General features: G+C 36.0%; 2 protein-coding genes across 3 annotated transcripts in view; one reads left to right on the forward strand and one right to left on the reverse strand.

Moving 5' to 3' along the window:
• The window catches only part of LOC115210276 (UPF0183 protein C16orf70 homolog), an 82252-nt gene extending 58590 nt beyond the window's left edge, over nt 1-23662 (forward strand). Inside the window, exons 6-14 of one of the 2 annotated variants that reach the window (XM_029778766.2) lie at nt 527-606; nt 1889-2007; nt 3564-3676; nt 6472-6548; nt 12731-12871; nt 14978-15060; nt 17296-17398; nt 19179-19310; nt 21624-23662. In XM_029778766.2, the coding sequence (XP_029634626.1) occupies nt 527-606; nt 1889-2007; nt 3564-3676; nt 6472-6548; nt 12731-12871; nt 14978-15060; nt 17296-17398; nt 19179-19310; nt 21624-21710 (935 nt within the window). In that variant the 3' untranslated portion in view covers nt 21711-23662. The remainder of the gene's footprint in view (nt 1-526; nt 607-1888; nt 2008-3563; nt 3677-6471; nt 6549-12730; nt 12872-14977; nt 15061-17295; nt 17399-19178; nt 19311-21623) is intronic. The other variant, XM_029778767.2, reaches the window with a different exon arrangement.
• A 7-nt stretch (nt 23663-23669) lies between these two features.
• Nucleotides 23670-27811, reverse strand: part of LOC115210275 (katanin p80 WD40 repeat-containing subunit B1) — a 72530-nt gene continuing 68388 nt past the window's right edge. The window contains exons 14-18 of the mRNA XM_029778765.2: nt 27468-27590; nt 26582-26658; nt 25334-25408; nt 25029-25145; nt 23670-24936 (exon numbers count right to left, since the gene is read on the reverse strand). Coding sequence (XP_029634625.1) covers nt 24810-24936; nt 25029-25145; nt 25334-25408; nt 26582-26658; nt 27468-27590 — 519 coding nt within the window. The 3' untranslated portion in view covers nt 23670-24809. The remainder of the gene's footprint in view (nt 24937-25028; nt 25146-25333; nt 25409-26581; nt 26659-27467; nt 27591-27811) is intronic.

The following is a 27811-nucleotide window of genomic DNA, read 5'->3' on the forward strand; positions in this document are numbered from 1 at the left end:
CATATTGAGATGGCTAGTATACTTTACATTATATATATTGTTTCTGGTATAAATTAATATTACTAAGAAATATTACCGGTTCCTGGTACATTGGGGAAAAAACTGCCAGTACGCCCCATCAAATAGTTTGAGAAACACTGGTCTAGACTGGCCCAGTGTAAAAGATCTCATAAATAGTTTATTAAATGTATTAAATGCACTCTAACTACAAAGTTATAAAAGCTTTGATTTTCAGCAAGGTTCAAACTCAGACAAACCCAACCATTATATTTTCTTTCTATTGATATCATTCATTATTGTATGGCCTGTTGGATTCTCTTGATTCTTATTGATTGATTGATTGATTAGCAGTAATTCCCTTTTGCTTTCTAATCGATTGAAACATCTGAATCCAGTCCTCAATCTTTGTGGAAACTGTAGCTGCCTGTAATAATCAAATGACTTCATCTAAAAGTTGATTTGTTGTTATTTTTTATGCCATGTTTAAGTTGTGTTAATACTTCATATCTCCTCTTTAAATTTTCAGTGTATAATTCCGAGAAACAACTTTTTGTTTTAAATTTCCGTGGGCTTTCCTTTGATTTTCCAATTGAATCCAAATTTGAGGTTTGTTTGCTTTTTAAATATTTGATTTCATTTTTTTGTTTTATAATTATCAAAACATTAAAAATAGCTTACTGTAACCAAAATAAATACAATAATGATTTACATATGTCTGAATCTTTAGTTATATTTATTGAGAGAGAGTAGGAAGTTGTGTCATTCATGCCCTTTTCAGCTTTAGAGAAGAATTTCCAATTAGGAATTGAAATGAAGGTCATTAGTATATAAAAATTAAAAGCAACTATGGGAAGCATTTATACTATAGTTGTCACTGTAAGTAACTGTTCTCCAAAGAAACCTGATACCTTGATGTATGGCTTCCTTCGGCACCTTCAAAATAGCACAATTTGTTACAAGATGGAAGTAGTTTTCCAGCAGAGGTTGCTCCATTGGCTGGAGTTTGATCCCATACCCTCACTTTCATCTCTTTTGTGGCTGGTCTCCTGGCAAACACAGGATCTCAAGAACCCCATCCATAAATTGTGGTTCCTTACTCTTTACTCTCTTTTACTCTTTTATTTGTTTCAGTCATTTGACTGTGGCCATGCTGGAGCACCGCCTTTAGTCGAACAACTCGACCCCGGGACTTATTCTTCATAAGCCCAGTACTTATTCTATCGGTCTCTTTTGCCGAACCGCTAAGTGACGGGGACGTAAACACACCAACATCGGTTGTCAAGCGATGCTAGGGGGACAAACACACACACACAAACACACACACACATACATATATATATATATATATATATATATATATATACATATATACGACAGGCTTCTTTCAGTTTCCGTTTACCAAATCCACTCACAAGGCTTTGATCGGCCCAGGGCTATAGTAGAAGACACTTGCCCAAGGTGCCACGCAGTGGGACTGAACCCGGAACCATTTGGTTGGTTAGCAAGCTACTTACTACACAGTCACTCCTGCACCTATTCCTTCTTCACTTTTCTCACAGATTTTAGGTCATGGGCACTGCTCTTTCTACCTCCTTTGTCTAAACCTTAAAAAATTTTCTTTCTTGTGTTACTTTAGCAATATTTCATTTTATATCCGTATTGTATTTACCAAACCATAATTACAGAATTACCTTATTTATATCCTTAAATTTGTTTTGATAACAATTACATTAATGTCACCTGTCAACACTTATTGTAGATCATAATTTATAATACATATATTTATTTATCGTATATTTTTATTATTCTATATCTTTTTCTTTTGAAATTTTTGCTTTCTTCTCTTTTTGCATTTTGTATAATGTTTATAACAACTTTATTAATTAAGCCTGTTTTCTCTAAGCCTCGTTATGCTCATGGACTTGGATCCCTTCAATTTCCAAATGGATCATCTCCAGTTGTAGCTAGGATGTGCATTTATTCTGGAAATAGTTTAAGTGATACAAAGTAAGTAAATCCTTAACCGAAAGCTCATCTTCAAATGTTTATTCTTTTATTGAATCTCCTTTCCAACAGTCACTGTGTATCTCTCTCCCTCTATCTCTTTCTCTTTCTTCCATCCTCTACCTTCTCTATTACTCTTTTCTTCTGTTATTTCCTCCTCTTTACCCTTTCACTATTCCTTTCATCACTCTCTCTCCTCTATCTGACAAGGACAAGACAAACACATTTTAAGGTTGAGAAGAATCTTTAAACTTGCAGGGGACAAGACAACCTTTGTAGTGTTCAGGATAAAATGTACTTAGATTCTTTTAGTCTTTCCAATAACATGACTACCTCTTTAGTGCTGGTGCCATAATAGAATGTATCCAGTACATTCTGTAAAGTGGCTGGTGTTAGGTAGGGCATCCAGCTATAGAAAACATACAAAAAAGGAAATGTACAAGAAAGACATAGTCCCCAACACATCTAAGAGGGTAGTAACTCTTGCTGTGATGACCCATTCACCTCCAGTATTAGCCAGCGTGGCAAAAATCATAAAATGGCATTGATGGCATCTCTGGTCCAAAAGTACAGTGAAGAGTTTTCTTCACTGATGATGCCAATATAAGCATGTAATTTGTCATCTCCCATATTTGCTAAGGCACTGAAAATTTATATTGGTCAGTGATCGATATTGTTTTTCTCTCATTGCTTAATTGATTTCTCATTAGCTGTTTAATGCTCCGTGAAGGCACATGGCTCAGTGGTTAGAGCATCAAGCTTATGATTGTGAGGTTGTGAGTCGGAATCATGGACTGGGCTGCGTGTTGTGTTCTTGAGCAAAACACTTTATTTCACATTGCTCCAGTTCACTCAGCTGTAGAAATGAGTTGCGACACCATGGGTGCCAAGCTGTATCGGCCTTTGCCTTTCCCTTGGATTACACTGGCGGCGTGGAGAGGGGAGGCCGGTATGTATGGGCGACTGCTGGTCTTCCATAAACAATCTTGCCCGGACTTGTGCCTGGGAGGGTAACTTTCTAGGTGCAATCCCACAGTCAGTCATGACCAAAGGGAGTCTCAACTCAACTCAATTAAATGTCATCATTATCATAGTCATTTGGCATCCACTTTTTCATACTTGCTTGGGTCTGACGGAATTTGTTGAGTGAGATTTTCTAGTTTTCTTGTCACCAACTTTCACCTATTTCTAAGCAAGATGATATTAACCATGGCCAGTCATTTTTCACAAAAGACTGGAAATGAACAACAATGTTTGTATGACAATCATGCTTGCTAGAAGTAAAATAGAGATTATATGACAAGTAGAGAGACAAACAGACAGACAAATTGTTTTACATTGTTTACATTAAACTCATTTTTCCCTTCCATGTTTGACATTTGGCACTCATCTCTTTGAAATGTCTGAAACAGCTATTCATAAAGCATACAGTTTAGTCCTATTGTCTCTCTCTGTTTGTTTGTGTCAAAGAAAATCCTTAATTGTTATTATTTATGTTTTGCTGACAAAACTGAAAAATATTTGTCACCTGATTTTGTTATTTTACTCTTTATGTGCAGATCACCTCCACTACCAATCACATGTTTCCATGGAGACTGTTTTGTCGATTGTGTTGAAGTGCTGAGAGATTACAACTCTACGAAAGGATTAAAGTTCATTCTTGTAACTGAAGGTGAGGGACTTAGATTTAAAGTAGTGTTTTCCAAGCTGTGATACCAGTGCCGGTGGCACATAAGAGAACCATCCAAACGTGGCCGTAGCCAGCGCCGCCCTGACTGGCTTCCGTGCCGGCGGCACGTAAAAAGCACCATCCGATCGTGGCTGTTTGCCAGCCTCGTCTGTCACGTAAAAAGCACCCACTACACTCACAGAGTGGTTGGCGTTAGGAAGGGCATCCAGCTGTAGAAACACTGCCAGATCAGACTGGGCCTGGTGCAGCCTTCTGGCTTCCCAGACCCCAGTTAAACTGTCCAACCCATGCTAGCATGGAAAGCGGACGTTAAACGATGATGATGATGATGTCCATAACTAGTGGGTTTATGTTGACCAATAAATGAATAAAAGAAAGAAACTCATTAAGAATGAAAATCAGACCTCAGTATGATCATGTTGAAAACATTTACAAATAAATTAATACGTTACAGGGTGTTTGGGCTAAATTTGACAGTTTGCATAAAAGGTAAAGAAAACACAGCATACCATCCAAAAATAAAAGCAATTGTAAAAGAAACGAAAATATCAACCAGATTATGGCTGGCAGATAACAGTTTACTCAAAATAACTGCCCTTAGTTTCCACTACAGCCTCAAGATGGCTACGGAACCTAGCACATGTGTTTCTCACTGTGTCCTTAGGAAGGTTTTCAAACACATCCTTGATCTTCATTTTGTTAAGCAAAGTGGTTAGTTTCATTTTCAGTCACACCCCACACATAGTAATCCATTGGATTACAATCAAGGGAATTAGGATGCCCAAAATTGGGGCTTGCGCAGTCATAGATACTCTCCGAATACTGCTTCTGATCTTCCTGGAGGTACGGCAAAGGGCCAAATCCAGCTGCCTCACATATGGACTTCCAACAGCAACCCTCGCCAGCCAGAGATTGATTACAGTTTCCAACAACTTTACATAACCAACTGAATTGAGCCTAAGGCCCTGTTCAAAGGTGTGGGGATGAATTTCTGCTAGAACATGCAGCTAGAATGCTTGGTGTGTCCTTTCCTGCTGGCCAAGGCTTTGTAGTCTCCATTGCAGCTGTCTGTGTCACATTTTACAGCCTTTACAATGTTCACAGACCACTGAGCAGCAGTCACAATCTTGGCATTTTGATACTTTTAACACAATACAGGTAACTCTTTTCCCGTATTCAGTTGGCTTCCACTTGTCCATGTCAGCTAATTTTTTTCTCAACTGAACTTAAATTATTATGCTCTCCAATGCTGTTTACTGTTTACCAATACATGGAGGCGGCGAGCTGGCAGAAACGTTAGCACGCCGGGCGAAATGCGTAGCCGTATTTCGTCTGCCGCTACGTTCTGTGTTCAAATTCCGCCGAGGTCGACTTTGCCTTTCATCCTTTCGAGGTCGATTAAATAAATACCAGTTACGCACTGGGGTCGATGTAATCGATTTAGTCCCCTTGTTTGTCCCCTCTATGTTTAGCCCCTTGTGGGCAATAAAGAATTAAATACATGAAGTTTTTCCTGAAAAAAGGAGGTATAAAAAAAATCATCAAATTTAGCCCAAACATCCTGTTTAGCTTGCTTCAAATTTTGTTTACTTGTCTTACATAGATCTAAGCATCATCAATTTGGACCCCTTTTTTTACATGCTGGCTTGAAATGGATGTGTCTCACTGTCTCATTACATCATCTGATACAAAACTAGGGACTTGAGAAAACTGACCAAGTTAGTTGTACATGTCTTACAGCGTGAATTGGGTTGTACCACTGACACTACAGAAGTTGAATGTAGCAGGAGTAAAGATGTACTCTCCCCTTTATCAGATGGCATTCCATCTTGATTGTACATTCCATTTTTGACAGTTTCTATTGCTGGATACTTTTTCTATCACCATCCACTTTACACCATTTAGTGGATCCATTTTATGATACCACTGGCATTGGGAGAGACAGTCTGGGACATAACTAAAGAGTCCCATCTTCCATTTTATCAGTTCTTATATAGACAAGTAGCCTATAATGCCACTTGTATAGTCCATGTTTCATTTATATGTTTCTATAGCCTCATGCCAACAATTTTACACAGTATACTGGGTTCATTTTTTCATGGCATGGCACCAGCACTAGTGAGGTCACTTTGTAACTCACAAGATTAAGGTGCTTCTGAGGTTCAGAAATTGAATTTCCTTGGTTATAGCCATTTACCACATTTATTACATCTGGTATAAGACACATTTAAGAAGTTAAATGTATATTTCCTGAAAACTCTTAAATATTTCCAGATCACAACTTTTTCAGAATCAGAATGTAAAGACATTGAAATTGAGAACCAAAAATATGTCTGTCAGATATATTCTAATTGTTTATTTAAATATTTGTAGCAATCACGTAAAAAGCACCCACTACACTCGCGGAGTGGTTGGCGTTAGGAAAGGCATCCAGCTGTAGAAACTCTGCCAGATCAGACTGGAGCCTGGTGCAGCCCCTGGCTTCCCAGACCCTGGTCGAACAGTCCAACCCATGCTAGCATGGAAAACAGACGCTAAACGATGATGAGGATGATGATGAATGAGGCATATTCTTATTTTAGTCAGAAGCTGTAGCTATTCCAGGGAACTGTCATTAATGAGCTCCAGCATGGTTGCAACCTCTGGTTGCTTATTGATGACAGAGATTTAGAAATACTGCAGTAGAGAGGTTGCTTTGATGATTTTAAATAAATGCAGTGTCATGTATATTATATGTCTTTTTGATAAATATATATATATTTTTTTTTTTATCTTAGGTAATGGTTCCAGCAAACTATTAGACACAAGAAAGAAAACAGTAGACAGAATTGTTAGATTCTCAGATTCTTGTCAAGTAAGTAAGCGTTCTTGAATATGTTATTTTTCAATTCAAATATGCAGTAGAATTGATGCCATATCCAGAAGTAATGATATAAGATCTGCAAACCAAAACTTCCTTCAACGAGTAGCTTTACATAGTAATAGCTTAACCCTTTAGCATTCAAACCGGCCATATCTGGCCAAAATATTTAACCTGTTATATATTGAAACTGACCAGATCTCGCCTCTTACCTCAGCCCTACCATGTCATTCTAAAACTAAAAAATCACATCACCGAAATATCTAAACTACAAGATAATGCATGATTAATTCAAACCATTTTAAATAAACAAACATCACAATTGACAGAATAATCTGAACAGTAAAGGGTTAAGGAAGGGAGAGAATTTAATTCACTACCTGATACATTGTCTAGTGCCAGAATCTGTTTCAAGTAAGGAAGTGAACTTGTCCATTCCCTGTTACATTCTCAAATGGAAGTAGAGTTACAACATTCATCTTCCTTTAAGAAAAACTATGAATTATGAGATTAAAATGACCAAAAATTAACAATAGGTGCTGGAGTGGCTGTGTGGTAAGTAGCTTGCTAACCAGCCACATGGTTCCGGGTTCAGTCCCACTGCGTGGCACCTTGGGCAAGTGTCTTCTGCTATAGCCCTGAGCCGACCAATGCCTTGTGAGTGGATTTGGTAGACGGAGACTGACAGAAGCCTGTCGTATATATGTATATATATATATATGTATGTGTGTGTGTCTGTGTTTGTCCCCCTAGCATTGCTTGACAACCAATGCTGGTGTGTTTACGTCCCCGTCACTTAGCAGTTTGGCAAAATAGACTGATAGAATAAGTACTGGGCTTACAAAGAATAAGTCCCGGGGTCGATTTGCTCGACTAAAGGCGGTGCTCCAGCATGGCCGCAGTCAAATGACTGAAACAAGTAAAAGAGTTGTTGTAGTAACACCAATCTGGAATCAGATTTTATGTTTATATTTACTGGCATAGCTGTGTGACTGAGAAGTTCGCTTCCTAACCACATAGTTTCGTGTTTAGTCCTACTGCATGGCACCTTGATTGACCAAAGCCTTGTGAATGGATTCGGGACACGAAACTGAATGATACCTGGTGTGCACGTGTGTGTTTATGCATACATTTCTCAGAAAATTGTTCGGCTACAAGCAGTAACATTGGCATTTTCTTTATCAACAAATCACGTTCCTTTTTCAGAATTAAGAATTTTAAAACAAAACTTTTGATCAGGATTTTACTTTATTTAGTAACCTAGAAAATTGATGCTTCTCTTACCAAAACACACATTTTTTTCTACTGAACAGAGTTGCACTTGATAGAAATATATCTAAACTAGCAGTATCACCCGGCGTTGCTCAGGTTTGTAAGGGAAATAACTATATAAGCATTTTTAGAGACGTAAAGTATAATAGCAATCTCAATATGGCTAACCACAAAGGGGGGTGTTACTGTAGCTTTTTACGTTCTGAGATTTAATAATACATTTTTAGAGAGTTACTTCCCTTATATAATAGCAAAAAAATGCATTAAAATGGGAAAAAATTATGGTAATATTTTTTTTAAATCGTAGACTCATCGTAGACTCATCGTAGACGCGCGCTAATACCCAGAAGGGCTCGATATGAATCACAACTATAAGATACCCGGTTTTGGTTAAACTGCATCGCAAAATGTGGGAGTAGTTAGGAATCTAAATCGTAGGAGACAGACAGCACACAACCTCACTTTTATATATAAAGATTTCTGTCTTGATCTTCAAAAGAGTTACCACATTCAGTAACGCCATCTAAATATGAGTAAGTAGATTTAAGGTTATTCCGTGTGATAATTCAATTAATCACTCATTGAAAACATACCACTGCATTCATGCAGCAACACTGAAGTCTTGTATATTGATACAGTTATCCCAAAGCTTAAAATACAGTGCAAGGACAGTCAAAAGTTATTAGCTGTCATTGGTAGCTGATAAAAAGTACGTTTAATATCAGTCTTTCCAAAATATGACTATTGAGATACAGCATGTAGTGACTCTCAACGATTTGCATTGGAAATGCTTTAACCCTTTAGTGTTCACATTATTCTGCCAAAATAAATGCATTTTTTATCCACATTGTCTTGAATTAATCATGCATTATCTTGTAGCCTTGAGATTTTGATGAGGTAGCTGTTAACTTTTAAGATGATATTGTAGGGTTGGTGTGAGAGACCAGATCTGACTAGTTTGAACATAAAACAGGCAGAATACTTTTGGCCGGATAAGGCCAGTTTAAATGCTAAAGGGTTAAGAAGGGTTTGAATGGTGGTAAAGAAATTAATGGCAAAGCATTCTTTGTGATTTTGACATTCTGTCACAACAAGAACTTGAGTTCCCCCATGTTAAGTTATTGAGTTCTGTGATGATGTCCTTTGATTGGGTAGTTTACATTTTTGTTTTACAAATTTGCAATCATCCACAGTATACTTTGGAGCTAGTTTAACAATAGATTTGGCATTCAGAGTTAAAGTAATGAAGAGTGTTTGTCATAACTAATCTTGCCTATTAAATTAAAATACAACTGAAGAATGCTAAGGATAGAATTCCAGTTAATTATTATATCTGAGCAGAGACTGGGCATAGCAAACACTAGCTGCTGAGTACAACTATTCAGTATTCTTAAATATCAACTTTGAATGTTCATGTAATTTGGGAACTAAGCTTTATTGAGGCCAACACAAAATCATTTCTGAATGGTTTATTGACTAAACCATTCTGCTTAGCACTGCTAGGTGAAATAAAATTATCAGTGCTTCCACTGTCAGCTACGATGTTGAGTGGTTATTAATCACTATAATGATGCATAAGAGAAAGGATATTCCAGTAAAGTTGATAAACTTCATATGCTCAAAGAAATTAATGTGTTGGCAGTTGGATTTGCTGACCCAGGAAAAATGCCCTTTAATTTGACATTTGTGGTATGGGGTATCTTTTGTTGGACATTCTCTCTGATCATGACTATAGGCGCTGGAGTGGCTGTGTGGTAAGTAGCTTGCTAACCAACCACATGGTTCCGGGTTCAGTCCCACTGTGTGGCATCTTGGGCAAGTGTTTTCTGCTATAGCCCCGGGCCGACCAATGCCTTGTGAGTGGATTTGGTGGACGGAAACTGAAAGAAGCCTGCCGTATATATGTTTGTGTGTCTGTGTTTGTCCCCCCTAGCATTGCTTGACAACCGATGCTGGTGTGTTTACGTCACTTAGCGGTTCGGCAAAAGGAACCGATAGAATAAGTACTGGGCTTACAAGGAATAAGTCCTGGGGTCAATTTGCTCGACTAAAGGCGGTGCTCCAGCATGGCCGCAGTCAAATGACTGAAACAAGTAAAAGAGTAAAAAGAGTATACTTCCCAGGAAAATAAATAAATAAACACTCCTAAGAAACAACTGCTAGAATAGTTTCCTGTGTGTTTCCTTCTTTCTAACTATATTAAGGGGCATTTTCGAACCCTAATATTTTTTTTGAGCTAAACTAATGCTCTGGTTTGAAATATTCTTTCTAAGTCCACTGATTATTTTTAAGTAATCAAAGCCTTATTCTTGACAACCTAATTCTTGAAATACAAACATCCATTATCAATTACATATATATGTATATGTGTGTGTGTATGTGTGTGCCTAAACACTATTTGGTGTTAATATTTCAGTAATTTCCATAGTTGGGTGATCTACCAGTGCAAATCTGTCAACATTGTTGACTGCATTTTACAAAAAGCTATAGCTGTGCAAGGTCTGTTCAGAGTTGCCTCTCTTAGGTACCTCCCATTGATAAAAGCCAACTAGCTTGTCTGAGAGACCTGATAGGTGGCAACACTGAACAGATATTGTGTGTTTTCATACCTTTTTACCATAAGAGAAATATTAGATTCTTCAACTAGGAGTAGAAATTGGTTGGAGGATTCTGTTGACTTGCCTGCAAGTTATAAGTTGAAGTTCGTTGGTTTAATATAGATATCCTTAAGACAATTCATTATGTATTGCTAGTTGTCACAAACTTATATAAATTTGTATATTTTATAAGACATGAAGTTTGTGATGTGTAAATTATTGAAATCTGGATTACAAGCAAGGAAATTTTCAAACACGATTAACTTGTGTTTGAATGTAGAAGAGGCAGGCAGCTGTTGAGGAAGAATTATGTTGAGATGTTGTGAAGATGTATGTAAATCTTTGTTCCTGTTTACTTTATTGAATAAACTGTTGTAAAAGGTAGGGTTAAGGGATTTGTATACCAGGACTTTATACAAATTAATATCTGGCTTAAATAAATAAGGGAGGAAAAAATCGCCATTGATATAATATAGTTGTGAAAGTAGAATCACAACATTTGCCGTAATCTGTTACCCAGAGGCTGTGGCCATGCTGGGATACTTGTTTTTTTTTTGGGGAGGGGGGGGGTTAAAGTAATGTGAAGGATAATTAAGCACCTTCTTTGCTGTTTTGATTATATGTAGGTTTACTGTAATTGAGAATTGTGTTGAAGCAATGACAAAAAAAAAGATAAATATTTTATAGAGATACTATATAGTAGTAGCACAAGGAGGCACAATGGCCCAGTGGTTAGGGCAGCGGACTCGCGGTCATAGGATCGCGGTTTCGATTCCCAGACCGGGCGTTGTGAGTGTTTATTGAGCGAAAACACCTAAAAGCTCCACGAGGCTCCGGCAGGGGATGGTGGTGATCCCTGCTGTACTCTTTCACCACAACTTTCTCTCACTCTTACTTCCTGTTTCTGTTGTACCTGTATTTCAAAGGGCCGGCCTTGTCACTCTCTGTGTCACGCTGAATATCCCTGAGAACTACGTTAAGGGTACATGTGTCTGTGGAGTGCTCAGCCACTTACACGTTAATTTCACGAGCAGGCTGTTCCGTTGATTCGGATCAACCGGAACCCTCATCGTCATAACCAATGGAGTGCTTCCAAACAGTAGTAGCACAGTTTGACTTAATGAAATAACAGTTGTTAAATAAGTTATGAGTCCTGATTATCAGAATATAGGCTATTAAGTAGTAATACAATATTAAAACCCCCATCTTTATTTTCCCTGTTGATTTTTAAAAAGTTTATTTTTTTTAAGAACATTCCTATCTAAGAGGTAGTGATTAGGGATTCAGTAATTGCAGAACTTCTTATATAGAGTAACTTGAACTTTGTACGGTGGAGTGCTAAAATGTCCCTGGCTTTAAGGCTATCACAAAAGGCCTAGTTGGAGGCCCAAACTTCTGAGTTCATTTACAGGGCTTAGAAAATTTGAAGGACTGCCGCAATAAGTCTGTGAACCTGAGAGGGGAATATCTTTATATATAAAAGTGAAGTTGTGTGTCTGTCTCCTACAATTTAGATTCCTAACTACTCCCACATTTTGCGGTACAGTGTAACCAAAAGCGGGTATCTTATAGTCGTGATTCATATCGAGCCCTTCTGGATATTAGCGCGCGTCTACGATGAGTCTACGATTTAAAAAAAAATTTACCATAATTTTTTCCCATTTTAATGCATTTTTTTTTACTATTATATAAGGGAAGTAACTCGCTAAAAATGTATTATTAAATCTCAGAACGTAAAAAGCTACAGTAACACCCCCCCCCTTTGTGGTTAGCCATATTGAGATGGCTATTATACTTGACATCTCTAAAAATGCTTATATAGTTGTTTCCCTTACAAACCCGAGCAACGCCGGGCAATACTGCTAGTAAATAATAAAATCATAATTAACTGATCCTCCTGTATTTTATTTTACCCAAATCCAGAAACTTCTCAGCACCCCTTCATAAAAGACAAAAGCATGATGAGTTGAAGATAGCAAGACATTAGTGCTGAGAAGATCAACATTTAGCATGAAATTATTGAATGAGGGAGTGAAGAGTGTTAATAAATTATTGTACAATTCAACAGCATTATAAACTGTTTTAGAGTTGTAAAAATAGATACTTCCAGCTTTCACAAGATAATCTCAGATGTCGTACCTATTTGGAGTTGTTAATCAGAAAGTTGTCCAATGTATCCTTTTTAGTTATTAATGTTACAATCATGTCTGAAAATTGTTATACCAAAAAAAAAAAAAAACAGTCAAACTAATGACACCATTGAGTTAATGTTATGTAATCATTTTGTAATTTGATTATTTTTTCCAGGATGTGATTAGTGCCTTAGGATGTCCTAGTAAGGTGTTCTATAAATCAGAAGATAAAATGATGATTCATTCCCCTGATGCTCACCGAAGAGTAAAATCACGCTGTTCTGATTATTTTTACAACTATTTTACAATGGGTGTTGTAAGTAGCATTGACATTAAAATACTTATATGCTTCCAAAATCTAATGTTTTTGATTAAGAAATCTGATATTTTGTTACTCTTTTACTCTTTTACTCTTTTAGTTGTTTCAGTCATTTGACTGCGGCCATGCTGGAGCACCGCTTTTAGTTGAGCAAATCGACCCCGGGACTTATTCTTTTGTAAGCCCAGTACTTATTCTATCGGTCTCTTTTGCCGAACCGCTAAGTAACGGGGACGTAAACACACCAGCATCGGTTGTCAAGCAATGCTAGGGGGACAAACACAGACACACAAACATATACACACACATACATACATATATATATGACAGGCTTCTTTCAGTTTCTGACTACCAAATCCACTCACAAGGCATTGGTCGGCCCAGGCCTATAGCAGAAGACACTTGCCCAAGATGCCACGCAGTGGGACTGAACCCAGAACCATATGGTTGGTAGGCAAGCTACTTACCACACAGCCACTCCTGCGCCTATTGGGAAAATATTTTCAAAAAAAATATTTTTATATTTTCCATCAACTCCAACATCACCATGTGTGTTTATTTTTCTATCCTGAATTACATCAGGCAAGCTTACATAATTTCTTCTCTCTGTCAAATATATTTTTGCTTATCAGCTGTAACTCGCCTGGGTAAATTGCACCATTGCACAATTTTGTATGGATGTTTGCTGGAGCATCAGGCAGTGATAAAAGAGGCTTTGATATTCTTTCTGTCAATGCAGTGCTTTGATAAACTGAGTTTAATTAGAATGTTTTATTTATTGGATGAGTTCAATTTGGCATAAAAGCTGGTAAAACACCAGTCACACAGTCCATCACTTCTTACAACAAAGGAGGGTCTGTACTTGTTTGTCTGTAGTTTTTATTTTACTGATAAATGAGCTTGACTATTACAAGTTTAATGGTCATCCAAAGACATATACGGAGGCTAGTAAAGAGACACAAACTGTCAGCCCTCTGATAAGCCATTCCCTATTTGGCCAGTTGTAACATTCTCTGTTCTGACCTTACCTACCTTTGCTATAACAGATCTCTTCTCTACAACATCAAACTATATTGTCATATTTTCATTTATCTAATTTTGCCTTTGCAACATATTACCTTTTTGACTAATTAATGTCGATAAGCAATAGGCTATGTGGTTAAGGAGTTGCTTTGCTTCTGAACCACATGGCTTCAGGTTCAATCTCATTGCATGGCACTTTGGATAAGTGTCTTCTATAGCCTCTGACTGACCAAAGCTTGAAAGTGGATCAGTGGAAACTGAAAACCAGCCTATCATTATACATGTGTGTGTGTGTGTGTGTGTGTAAACACACCTACACTCATGCACACACGTGAAACAGCTATCTTTTAGTTTCCTTCTACAAGACTCACTGTAAAGCTTTTGGTTGACCCAAGGCTTTACTAGACGACACTTGCTAAAGGTGTCGTGCAATGGAACTGAACATGAAACCGTATGTGGCTGGGAAGCAGACTTCTTACCGAATAGCCACGACAACATATATATATATATATATCATCATCATCATCATCGTTTAATGTCCGCTTTCCATGCTAGCATGGGTTGGACGATTTGACAGAGGACTAGTGAACCAGATGGCTGCACCAGGCTCCAATCTTGATTTGGCAATGTTTCTACAGCTGGATGCCCTTCCTAATGCCAACCACTCCAAGAATGTAGTGGGTGCTTTTATGTGCCACTGGCACGAGGGCCAGTGAGGCGGTACTGGCAGCGGTCACGGAAATATCGGGGTTTTTTTCTTTTTCTTTTTTACGTTTCACCAGCACACATAGATATATACACACATGACCTACAAATTCTATGTTATGTACTAAGTACATTTTACTGTTTTGCTGAGTATTTTCCTAAATTGTTATATGCAGATTTTGTCTATTCTCACTGTTTTTGCTCTCACCAGCCATTAGATGAATATTAAACAGAATGTTAATTTGTACTTTGATTAAAGTCCCACTTTTTATTTAATTTATCATATATAAACAAATAATAAAAAAAAAATTCATTTTAATTGAACCCTGCCTATGTTTGTTTTTTTTTGTAATTTTATTTTGTCTTTTGTTTTAGGATATACTTTTTGATGCAAACACCCACGTAGTGAAAAAATTCATTTTGCATACAAACTATCCAGGTCATTACAACTTTAATATGTAAGTATGCAACATCTGGAAGAAATTAATCTTTCTGTTTTTCTAAAAATATTGCTATGATATATACAAAAATACTTTTTTTCTTTTATAACACAAACATGTTTCTTTAATTAATTCTGTTTTTCAAATAAAGTGCTGAAGAAGGATAGTATGCTCTAGCTGGCACTTCAAACCAATTTCCTTTATTGAAAGTATTTCGTTTTATACTTTAGGAAAACAGCTAGCTCTGTAATGAAATAAAAACAACCCATAACTTTAATTAGGTCATTGGGACAAGAGAAAATCCCCTAACATAGCTCAAACAGGCACTAGACCGCATTGAATTAAACTATCTCAGCCAACTACCAAATCTTCATTACCAAGTGTTTGGGATTTACCACCTATCTAGCAGCACTTACAACAGTTGACTGTTATATTCCAGGTCACTAAGTGTTTAGAGAATATATAATTCAGAAACATTACCTATATTAATAACAATAGTTAAGTTAGAGTCAATATATTAAAAAGTTAATTAGAAATAATTATGGAGTTGTGAGGAGATGAACAATATTTATGACTGACCAATATTGTTTTCATTTTTCTGACAAATATGGAAGTCAACTCCATATGATAAACAGTATTGGTTATTGACTGATATTTCTGAATAGTTTCCTACACCAACCTGTTTATAATATTTACTTAGTGTTGCTTTCACCACTAATTCAGCAAGTACAATGAAGTCTATGCTGCAATGACAAGGTCAGAATAAGTCTAAAACATGTCTACAGTTATTGCGAGTGGAGGCGCAATGGCCCAGTGGTTAGGGCAGCGGACTCGCGGTTTCGATTCCCAGACCGGGCGTTGTGAGTGTTTATTGAGCAAAAACACCTAAAGCTCCATGAGGCTCCGGCAGGGGATGGTGGTGATCCCTGCTGTACTCTTTTACCACAACTTTCTCTCACTCTTACTTCCTGTTTCTGTTGTACCTGTATTTCAAAGGGCCGGCCTTGTCACTCTCTGCGTCACGCTGAATATCCCCGAGAACTACGTTTAGGGTACACGTGTCTGTGGAGTGCTCAGCCACTTACACGTTAATTTCACGAGCAGGCTGTTCCGTTGATTCGGATCAATCGGAACCCTCATCGTCATAACCGACAGAGTGCTTCCACAGTTATTGCCCTCATTTGCTGGGGTAAAAAAAAAAAAAAATTATTTGGTTCATGAGTCTGGTGTGTTGCCTATTGTAGTACCAAGGCCTATTATAAATTGGTTTATATTCTTTTATTTCTCATAAGATTTCTTTTAATTCAATATGCATTAAACATGTTATGTTTGTGTTATACATAACCGAAAGAAATCTATGTAGAAAATTCCTATTCAAACTGTAATCATATGACTGATGACAAAGAAGTTAAATTTGAAGGAAACATCATAAATTTTAAAATGTAGCAATATTTTAGCAGTATTTATCTATAGAGAATACAACAAAAATGTTGCCGTAAAGACTTGAACATGGCATAAAATATAAAGCAGAGATTATAGTTCTGACGATTTACTGAATAATTCAGATGTAATCATGTTTAACCAATTAGGATTTAAACTGACCATACCCAGCCGAAATACTCTACATTGTTTTATTTTGAAACCAACCAGATTCGACCTCTCACACATACCCTACAATCATTATTTACATTTGACGGATATTTGTCCTCATCTAGTTTGTTGTTAACACAACGTTTTGGCTGATATACCTTCCAGCCTTCATCAAGTGTCTTGGGGAAATTTCGAACATGGGCGTATGGCATAGTGGTTAAGAGCATGGGGCTACTAACCCCAAGATTCCAAGTTTGATTCCAGGCAGTGACCTGAATTAGAATAATAATAACATTGAAAACTACCTTAGGAATGAAAACCCAGGTTCAAAATTTCCTTAAAATACCTAATGAAGGCTGGAGGGTATATCAGCCGAAATGTTGTGTTAACAACAAACAAGATGAGGACAAATATCCGTCAAATATAAGTAATGTACATAATTCCTCATCTCTTAAATATAGAACTATACCTTACAATGTCATTCAGAATAAACAGTCACATTATCAAAATCTCAAAGCTATAAGATAATGCATCATTAATTCAAAACAATTTGAACAAATAAACATTACATTTGACAGAGTAATGTGAATGTTAAAGGTTTAAATATAAATTATATTATTACTACAGATGGATTTCTACTTTATTGTTTCCTTTATTTCTTAGGTATTATAGATGTGAATTTAAAATCCCTATCCATATAGATAAACCAGAATTAGAAACTGGATTATCTGAGGAAGAGCCATTGATTATCACAGCATATTCCAAGGTTGGTTAAATTGATCCAGTTTTTTTAGTTTTTGGTTATTGCTTGCTTTTTATGAAAACATTGCAGGATTTTAAATTATTGTCCGTTTCCAATAGGAATTTCAGACCATTCTGTCTTCATTTAGTACACAGTATATCTTTTATCTTTATCTCTTTTTCATCTTTTTACTTGTTTCAGTCATTAGGCTGTGGCCATGCTGGAGCACCACCATGAAAAATTTTTTAGTTGAATGAATCGACCCTAGTACTTACTTTTTTAAACCTGGCTACTATACCATCATTCTCCTTTGCTGAACTGCTAAGTTACGGGGACATAAGCACACCAACATCAGTTGTCAAGCAGTAGTGAGAGACAGACACAGACATACACACATATATATATATAATTGTTACCAACGTCGCCTTACTGGCACTTGTGCCGGTGGCACATGGACAAAACATTCAAGAAGGTCGTTGCCAGTGCCGCTGGACTGACTCCTGTGCAGGTGGCACATAAAAAACACCATTTGAGTGTGGCCGTTGCCAGTACTGCCTGACTGGCCCTCGTGCCGGTGGCATTAAAAGCACCCACTACATTCTCGGAGTGGTTGGCATTAGGAAGGGCATCTAGCCGTAGAAACTCTGCCAGATCAGCCTGGTGCAGCCATCTGGTTTGCCAGTCCTCAGTCAAATCGTCCAACCCATGCTAGCATGGAAAGTGGATGTTAAATGATTATGATGATATATATATTATGGTCTGCTTTCAGTTTCTGTCTGCCAAATCCATTCACAAAGCTTTGGTTGGCCCAAAGGAACAGAAACACACCAACATCAGTTGTCAAGCAGTGGTGGTGGACAAACACACACACATATATACACAATGAAGGTGCATGCCTCAGTGCATTGGGTTCACAATCATGAGGTAGTGAGTTCGAATCCCGGTCTGGGCTGCGTGTTGTGTTCTTGAGCAAGACACTTTATTTCACATTACTCCTGTTCACTCAGCAGTAGAAATGAGTTGTGATGTCACTCAGGCCAAGCTGTATCGGCCTTTGCCTTTCCCTTTGGATAACATCGGTGACAGGGACAGGGTAGGCTTGTATGCATGGGTGACTGCTAGTCTTCCTTTAACAACCTTGCCTGGACTTGTGCCTCAGAGGATAACATTCTCAGTGCAATCCCGTGGTCATTCATGACTGAAGTGGGGTCTTTTCCTTTTTTACATACACAGTAGGCTTCCTTCAGTTTCCATCTACCAAATCCATTCACAAATCTTTGGTAGGCCCAAAGCTATAGTAAAGGACACTTGCCCAGAGTGCTACGCAGTGGGACTGAACCTGGAACCATGAGATCAGGAAGCAAACTTCTTACCACACAGTCACACCTGTGCCTAGATTATTTTCAGCTGCAAACAAACTGTACCTTATCCTAATGGTAATCTTTTGTAATTTAACTGCAGTGTATATATTCATAAAAATATGTAAAAGCTTTACTGAAATTTGATCTGTATAATGCACCTTGTTATTATCAACAGATTATTGGTACTTAGCATATAAATCCAATTAATCTTATATGACATAAATTTATTATTGTCTTTCAAGCGATCATAATTTATAAAAAGGGATGATAAAAAAAATCACATTAAAATCATTTTTGCTAAAATATTTGTTAAAGTTGAGTGTGTTTACATTACATGGTTTTATGTATATATATGTGTGTGTGTGTGTGTGTTTTTAAAAGAATTGTAATATTTTAGGAAATTACATTTCAACTTGCTAAAATATTTGTTTTTCTAATTGAAGTGGGACAAAGTGCAGAAATACCTGCTGAAACCAGAACAGAGACCTGTTATTCTGACCCGATCATCTTCAACTAATACCAGTAACCCTTTTGGATCAACTCTCTGCTATGGTGTTCACGATATGATATTTGAAGTAAATATTCACCACAAATCTATTCTAGCTTCTATACAAACTTTTTCTCGTACCAGTCTTTTTATGATATTGAAATTTATGCAAAAAGAAAAAAAATATTATTGGAACTTCAACAGATTACAACACACCATCACAATGATGTGTTGTAACCTGTTGTCTTTATGCATGCTTGTAGTACTTGAAATAATGGAAATTACTCAGTACCATTCTCTACTATTCCATAAGTGGTGAGTGATAGTTAAAAATAAAAATAAGAACTTAAAAATTATTAACACATTAGCATTTAACCCTTTAGTATTTAAACCGGCCATATCCGGCCAAAATATTTAATCTGTTTTATGTTCAAACTGACCAGATCCAGGCCCTCACACCTACCCTACAATGCTATTATACATTAAATAATTGCACCATCAAGATCTTGAAGATATGAGATAATGTATGATTAATTCAAATCAATGTGAATCAATAAGCATTACGTTTGATAGAATAATCTGAACACCAAAGGGTTAAACTGGCTGTATCTGACCTGAATATTCTACATTTTACATTCTAACTGGTCGTACCAAACCGCTTACACCTAACCCACACTGACATTCTGAAAGTAGCTAATCACTTCATCAAAACCTCAAAGCAATGAGATAATGCATGATTAATTCAAAGCAATGTGAACAAAAAAGCTTTACATGTGACACAATAATCTGAATGCTAAAAGGTTAAGCCATATTGTACAATACAGGAGTCATAATTTGTTTGGTTCAGTGGTTTTTAAGGACCATTCTTCGTAACTAATTAAAAGAATCCCCATTGTATCACTAACCAATGCTCTTTCAGTGTTTCTGTTATCATATCTGTAATTATGATCTGCATAGGCCAATGGTTCTTAACCCTTTCAGTGCCCTGCTCTCTTAGGGAATATTTCATTAATTTTCGCACCCCCTACATCATCATCATCATCATCATCGTTTAGCGTCCGCTTTCCATGCTAGCATGGGTTGGACGGTTCAACTGAGGTCTGGGAAGCCAGGGGCTGCACCAGGCCCAGTTTGATCTGGCAATGTTTCTACGGCTGGATGCCCTTCCTAATGCCAACCACTCCATGAGTGTAGTGGGTGCTTTTTACGTGCCACCAGCACAGGTGCCAGACGAGTCTGGCAAACGGCCACGATCAGATGGTGCTTTTTTATGTGCCACCGGCACGGGGGCCAGGCGAGGCTGGCAAACGGCCACGAACGGATGGTGCTTTTTACATGCCACCGGCACGTAATAATAAAGAACTTATTGCACTACAACTAATCAGAAAAAGTAACCGAAACTGCATGAACCATACATAGAATATGCACAGGAAGTGAACAGCGAAAGTCTTTAAAAGAATGGTGGGGGGAACATCAGGTGTACTATTTGAAGGATGTAGTGTCTCAACTGCTGACAGCTGATGCAGGTAGTTTGTTCATGGAACAAATTACCTGCATCAGCAATTCTGTGAAAAAATGAGTCTGAAAATCATGTGTGTTGTAGTCTTGATTTTGTAAACATGTCCACAAATGTTAGATGTATGGAGTGGCTGTGTGGTAAGTAGCTTGCTTACCAACCACATGGTTCCGGGTTCAGTCCCACTGCGTGGCATCTTGGGCAAGCATCTTCTGCTATAGCCCCGGGCCGACCAATGCCTTGTGAGTGGATTTGGTAGACGGAAACTGAAAGAAGCCTGTCGTATATATGTATATATATGTATATATATATATATATATATATATATATGTGTGTGTGTGTCTGTGTTTGTTCCCCTAGCATTGCTTGACAACCGATGCTGGTGTGTTTACGTCCCCGTCACTTAGCGGTTCGGCAAAAGAGACCAATAGAATAAGTACTGGGCTTACAAAGAATAAGTCCCGGGGTCGATTTGCTTGACTAAAAGGCGGTGCTCCAGCATGGCCGCAGTCAAAATGACTGGAACAAGTAAAAGAGTAAAGAGTATACTTCCCCACTCTGTTGCACCCCTTAAGATGCCATCTTGCACACCATCGTTGGGAACTGTTAGAACTAGTTATGTGATTGTTTGAAATATGCATTAGAAAAGATCTTCCTGTATAGTAGTAGAAGCTGAAATAACTACCACGATTTAATACCCTGATGTTAAAGTTTACAGGTACCCCGTGTGTTGTTGCAGATTAGATATAAGATGCAGTTTCAGATGATGAATACCTGCTATATTAAATTGAAACAGATTCTTAGCAAATATAAAAACTTGTAAATAATTTTGGTTTGATTGAATTGGCACTCATTGATTTAATGTTAACTTTTTGTTTCTTTCAGACCATGCAGAACCATCACATCGCATCAATTACCTTGTATCAACCTTCCAATGTGTCCTCACCCACAAATGACATTCCAATGTGCTGAGGTGAACTGCCATCTTTCAGAAACAAAGACCCCCCCCCCTATATACATATTATATATATATAAACTTGTTTTGAGGATAGCTTTGCTTTCCTTTCAGACAAGAATTGAGGAAAAATTCTGCTGCTCTATTTTGGTTTCCACCCTAACGAATGTAAAACTGAAAAATTGTGTATCACTTTGTGAATATTTAGAGGAAAAAAAAAAAAAATCATTCAAATGCTTCCCCTTCACCCTATCTGGTTTATTAGTTTTAGGTTCATTTGAAGTCAGTGGTTATGATGACTTTCTTGTTACCTGACCCTTATAAACCCAAAATGTCGATTTAAATGGGAGTGATTAGATGAGAAATTCCTAAATTTCTGTCTAACTAGAACCTTTCTTTCCTTGTCAATCTCATTAAAATATCAATATATGACTGAAGATAGAATTCAATGAAGCAGAAAAATTTGTATTTCATTGAGAATTTAATTAATCATGTCACAATTCTAGTGATTTTTAAACATTTGACCTGTATTTACAAATTTACAGGTGAATTTTGTTTTTCTTTGCTCTTCATTAAGGGTTTTTTTTTTCTGTTATAACACATCATTTCAATATTTTTTTTTCTTTTAAGTTTCATGGTAGCCTTTATACATTATATAAATTTCTAATGAATTTTTTTTTTATTAAAACTTATCCTCAGTATTTCAGGGTATGACTTAACGGTACCAATACATTTTGATTGTAAAAGTGATTACAGATTTCAAGTTGAAGAATTTGAAGTGGCTTTGATATTTTCCTTTCTTTTTAAAAATAAACAAAACAAAACAAAAAAAAAAAAACAAATGAAGCCATGCCAGCCAATGCTGCAATATAAAAAAAAAATATATATATATTTGCTTTCACTTTTTCACTTACCTAAAATTCCCAAACACAAAATTTTGATAATTTTCATCTAAAATAATTGAAATTATGTTGAAGAAACTAAATTTTAAAATTATTTTAAAGATCTCTTTCCATGAAACATGAAAAAAAGAAAATGAAATGAAATTTTTTTTTTTTTCTGAAACTTATTGATTTACCTTTAAAAACTATTTCTACAATCTCTCAATTGCCACATTCATTTGGCTTGTGATAATAAACATTGAGAAAAGAGAATGCACTCATACTGCTGAAATTCTAATTACATTGCAGATAAATTTGAAATAAGATAGCTTACAAAATATTTTCAGATTAAATATTTCAGAAAAATATTCAAAGTAATTTCTTTCATTTTATCATTTATAAAAGATAGAGCTGACTATGCATTTTCAACAGTCTTGTGTTTTCTATATTTTATAATTTAAGCTTACTATATTTGTATAAGGCATGCTTTACTGACATTAGAAGTCAAGAGCTTTCAGCAAGCTATTAAATTAAACCCTCAAGTGAGTGTTGTGAAAAAAAAAATTTTTTTAAATGCACTGATCAAATAGCATCAGCCTTTCCGCTACTACCTCCTATCTGATCACAGGCATTGCACCTCCATCATAAAACGGAACTCTACTGCATCTTCAACTGAAATACCAAAACTACCAGGATGTAATAGCCCCCAAAAAATATGGGGGTTTTTTTTCTGTATCGAGGCTGATTTCAAGTTGATGTAAAGTTAAATGTAGATATTTCTTAAGACTTGAAAACTGTGAATTCAATTTCTATAGAAAAATATCAAACATTGAGTGTATATATGTGTGTATATATATATATATATATATATACACACACACACACACACACAGCTTTCAAGTGTATACAAAAATTTTAACTAAGGGCAGGTGATAATAGGTTCAAAATTTTCAGTCTAGTCAGTGTATGAGTGAAATAGTCTTGTTTTATTTATTTATTGAATTCACTTCATTTACTCAGCATATTGATAAAAATGTCAACATTTGCTTTGTACAAAGTTAAAACACGGAAATAAAGTTGAACACACAGTTCTGTTTGTTATTGTTTTTTAATAGTTTTTACCTGATTTACATTTATTTATTGATTTTTTTTTTCTCTTTGTTTGTATTATACATTTATTTCTGTACTAAAAAAACTGATAAATCTGAAATTCCTTCTCATAATCAAGGATTGGCATTAACAAGTGCAACTTCCTCTTACTGAGATCAAAGAGAATGTAGAACCAACAGTGTTTTGCTTCTTCTTTTTTTCTATTTTCGGAAGTGGGGGAGGGGGGGTCTATTTACCCTCGTGCTCTGCAGATAATTTGATTGCTTTGCTAAGATCAATATTAAAAAAAAAAAACATCCTAATTTCTTAAATAAGAGGTTTATCTGATGGAGAGAAAAAGCATATTATTATTATTATTATTAAATGTTCTTGTGACTGAATTTACACTGAATCAAAAACTGGTTGATCTGGTGGGTTTAGCCTCCATCCAAGCCACCCCAATTTAGATCTGCAAATTCATAGCTTAAAAGGCCACAGAAAACTACTGGAATGAAATCACCAATTGTGGCAGGACCGGCTTTCTTGGTTATTTGTACACAAATAACAAGGGCTCTGGCTACAATTATTTGCTGCACATCTTCATTACTGCATTACAGATTTGATTATTTAACAGAATTCTTTTGGTTTTAATTTTAATGAAACCTAAGTGATAATCGACTCCCATCTGTCATTACAAAAGAAAAAGGAATTTGCTTGCATGTTTAATAAGAAAAAAAAACAGGAGGTGAGATATTGACAATGTAGCAGTTACAGTGTATTTTGGCAATCTCTTTGAAAGGACTGTGTAAATAGTTATCAAAGATGGAATTTGGTCACAGTAACTACAACACTGTACACTCACAAAGTGATTGTCCTTTCAAAGGAACATTTTCCAGACCAAAGACAGAGGAAAGATGTAAATTTTTTAAAGCACTTGTCGATCCAATTATATAATGACTTTGTCCATTCTTTAAATTTAAAATAACAAAACTCATTTCCTCTTTCTCTCTTTCAAGTGGAGCAAAAAAAAAAAAAATAATAATTCCACTTCATCTTTCAAGTGGAGACCAAGAGCAAGTTTTCAGTCTTACGTTGCATTTTTTCATTCATTAAGTGTAATCTCCCACAAGGATTAATGCCTTGCCATCACAGTGTCTCTACCAAAATTTGAACTTCTTTTAATCCATCATCTAATTGACCCGTAACCTGCATTTTGTCTAGGATCACTTTAATCTGGTCCAGATTTCCATTAATGACTTCACATTTATTCATTCTGGAAAGAAAGCAAGAATATTCTTTACATGCAAAGAAAGGAAAGTGACACTGAATTGCAAAATACATAATGGCAGTAATATCAATCTGTACCTTTCTTCCGCAGTGATATCAACACCAATTCCAGCAGATGGATTTAGACAAGATTTTAGTAAAGGCCCAAATGTTTCCAGTATCAACTTTAGAGTACCACATACAGTTTCAACATACCTGTAATGAATTTTAAATGAATTATCAAGATGATATTTTCAAATAAACAGAAACATCATCATCACCCCTTTTTCCCATGCTAGCACGGGTTGGAGAGTTAGTCAAGAGCAGACAAGGCAAAGGGGCTCTGCCTGGATGCTCTTGCTAATGCCAACCACTTAACAGAATATTAGCAGAAAAGTATTTACCGTTTGTGTGGACTGGTGATGAGGTCAACTAATTTGGGACTGAGTAATGTACACAGATCTAAATTCCATAAATCTCTGAAATGAATTACAAGTGAAATTAAAAACTGAAGCATAATTTTTTTGTGGTTTGAAAAAAAAAATAAAGTATAACAGAAGTTTTTCAGAAAGCATTTCTCATGGCTGTAGACAAGAATTTATATTTATTTTTTAAACAATTATAAAGCTTAAAAATAATTACAATGCAAAAGCATAAAAAGTTTATGTTTCTGTCTGTATAATTTGCAACAAATACTTCAATGTGAGCCTACTTTATTTGAATTTCTATTTCATTTTTATAACTGCTTTACAAGCAGCAGATCCTATTTTAATTAACATAAACTGGAATCCTTATATACATTAATTTTCATCATTCATTCACACAAAACAAAAACAGCTATGGTAAGAGTTATGTACCTTACTTAAACACTAACCATAGTAAGACTGGAACTTTTGGCTAATTCAATAAACTATATTTAATTTCAATTACATTTTTCTGTGCCAGCAAGTAACCCAGTTCGAGAAACATCCAGCCTTTTAAATCCAATCTCAGATTAGAAGTATCCCAACACTTTTCCAGTTTGGTAGTGCAAAAACATTGTCTTTTCGAAAGACAGTATAAGACACGAGATGATTTAAAGCTAAAATGTAAGTTTTGAAGTCGATAACATAGGAATAAGTATTATTTAGATTTGACGGATACTTGTCCTCATCTCGTTTGTTGTTAACACAACGTTTCAGCTAATATGTTTCGGCTAGGAAACATTTTTTCACGCTGAGAGTTGCTGAAGCATGGAACAAACTGCCAGCATCAGTTGTTAGTTGTCGGAGCACTGCATCCTTCAAAACTTCCATGCTTCCTGAGATTCGCCAACACTACACCTGATTTCCTCCCCTCCATACACACACAAGCATGTATCTGACTCATGCATTGTTCACTTTCCAGACATTTGTACATTACTGCATACACTTTATATGCACTTTCTGACAAGTTGTGGTGCACCTGAGCATTGTATACAATAATTTCATTATTATTTATATACCCTCCAGCCTTCATCAGGGTATATCAGCCGAAACATTGCATTAACAACAAACAAGAAGAGGACAAATATCCGTCAAATGTAAATAATGTAAATAATATAAATAATGTACATAATTCCTCAAATCTTAAATATAGAAGTGTATAAAAATAACCAGCTTGCAATTACTTACTTTTTACTATTCATAACACTTAACATATCAATCACAAGAGCTGGGTCTCCGAGATCAATGCATAGTTTTAGGGCAGCCTGAAAACAAAACAAACAAATTCATAGTATTTCATTTTTGGATTTGGTTTGCAAGATTCTTTATATGAGTTCGTGTGTTGAAGCATACTCTGTTGTGTCTGGGGAGAGTCGTTTTCTTTTTGTGCCTTATTATGTAACACACTCACCGGTAAAATTTCCACTTATTTCTTATTTTTATTTTCCTAAAATTTTCGTTGCGTCTTGCAACCTTTTCAATAGTCTTGACTGTACATTGCAGTGTAAATAACGGACAGTGTCAAGACTATTGAAAAGGTTGCAAGACGCAACAAAAATTTTAGGAAAATAAAAATAAGAAATAAGTGGAAATTTTACCGGTGAGTGTGTTAAATCATAAGCCACAAAAAGAAAACGACTCTCCCCAGACACAACAGAAATTCATAGTAATTAATTCTTATAAACCATAACTGATAGTGGTTCAGTTAAACTGAATTAGAATACCTATTAAAAATTAACTAATTAACTAATTACACATTTTGAAGATTACAGCTCCAAAATGGAATCACATCAAGGTCAATATTGTTTTTATTTATTTAAATGATCAACAAAATAAAGAGCTCCTACATGGTTGTTCGACTTACAGGAAATAACAACCAAATTCTTTTAAGCCAAATCTTACAAAAAGAACAAAAATATTTGATATTGTAGTCCTTGATATTTTGTCTGAAAATAAGAGAGAATGTCATAGTTGGAATGTTTTGACCATAAGATCAGTGATGTCCTGGAGCATAAACAACAATAACAAGACATTTATTTCTTGCACATGAAATTATTTTTGAATCAGAACCTACCCTGGCATTATCGTACTTCCATTTATCTTCAATTTTCATTAAATTTGCACTTCTCTCGTGTAATTTCTCGATTACAGCACTGTGTCCTTTCTCAATTTGGTTGAATATCTCAGCTTCTAACTCCTGTACAGTAATTGCATTAATTAATAATTAAAAAAAAAACCCTTATTACTTTACCGCTGTACTTAAAATTACACTTATCAATCAACAAATTAAAAAAAAAATGATAAATATAAAACATTTTACATATTTCTTTACTCATATTGTGTGTCTATGAATCTGGTAAAGCACCACAGAACGAGAATGAATTCACAGTGAACATTTCACAGTTTAATTCTTTCTAA

This window comes from Octopus sinensis, linkage group LG4, assembly GCF_006345805.1.
Source record: "Octopus sinensis linkage group LG4, ASM634580v1, whole genome shotgun sequence".
Taxonomy (NCBI): domain Eukaryota; kingdom Metazoa; phylum Mollusca; class Cephalopoda; order Octopoda; family Octopodidae; genus Octopus; species Octopus sinensis.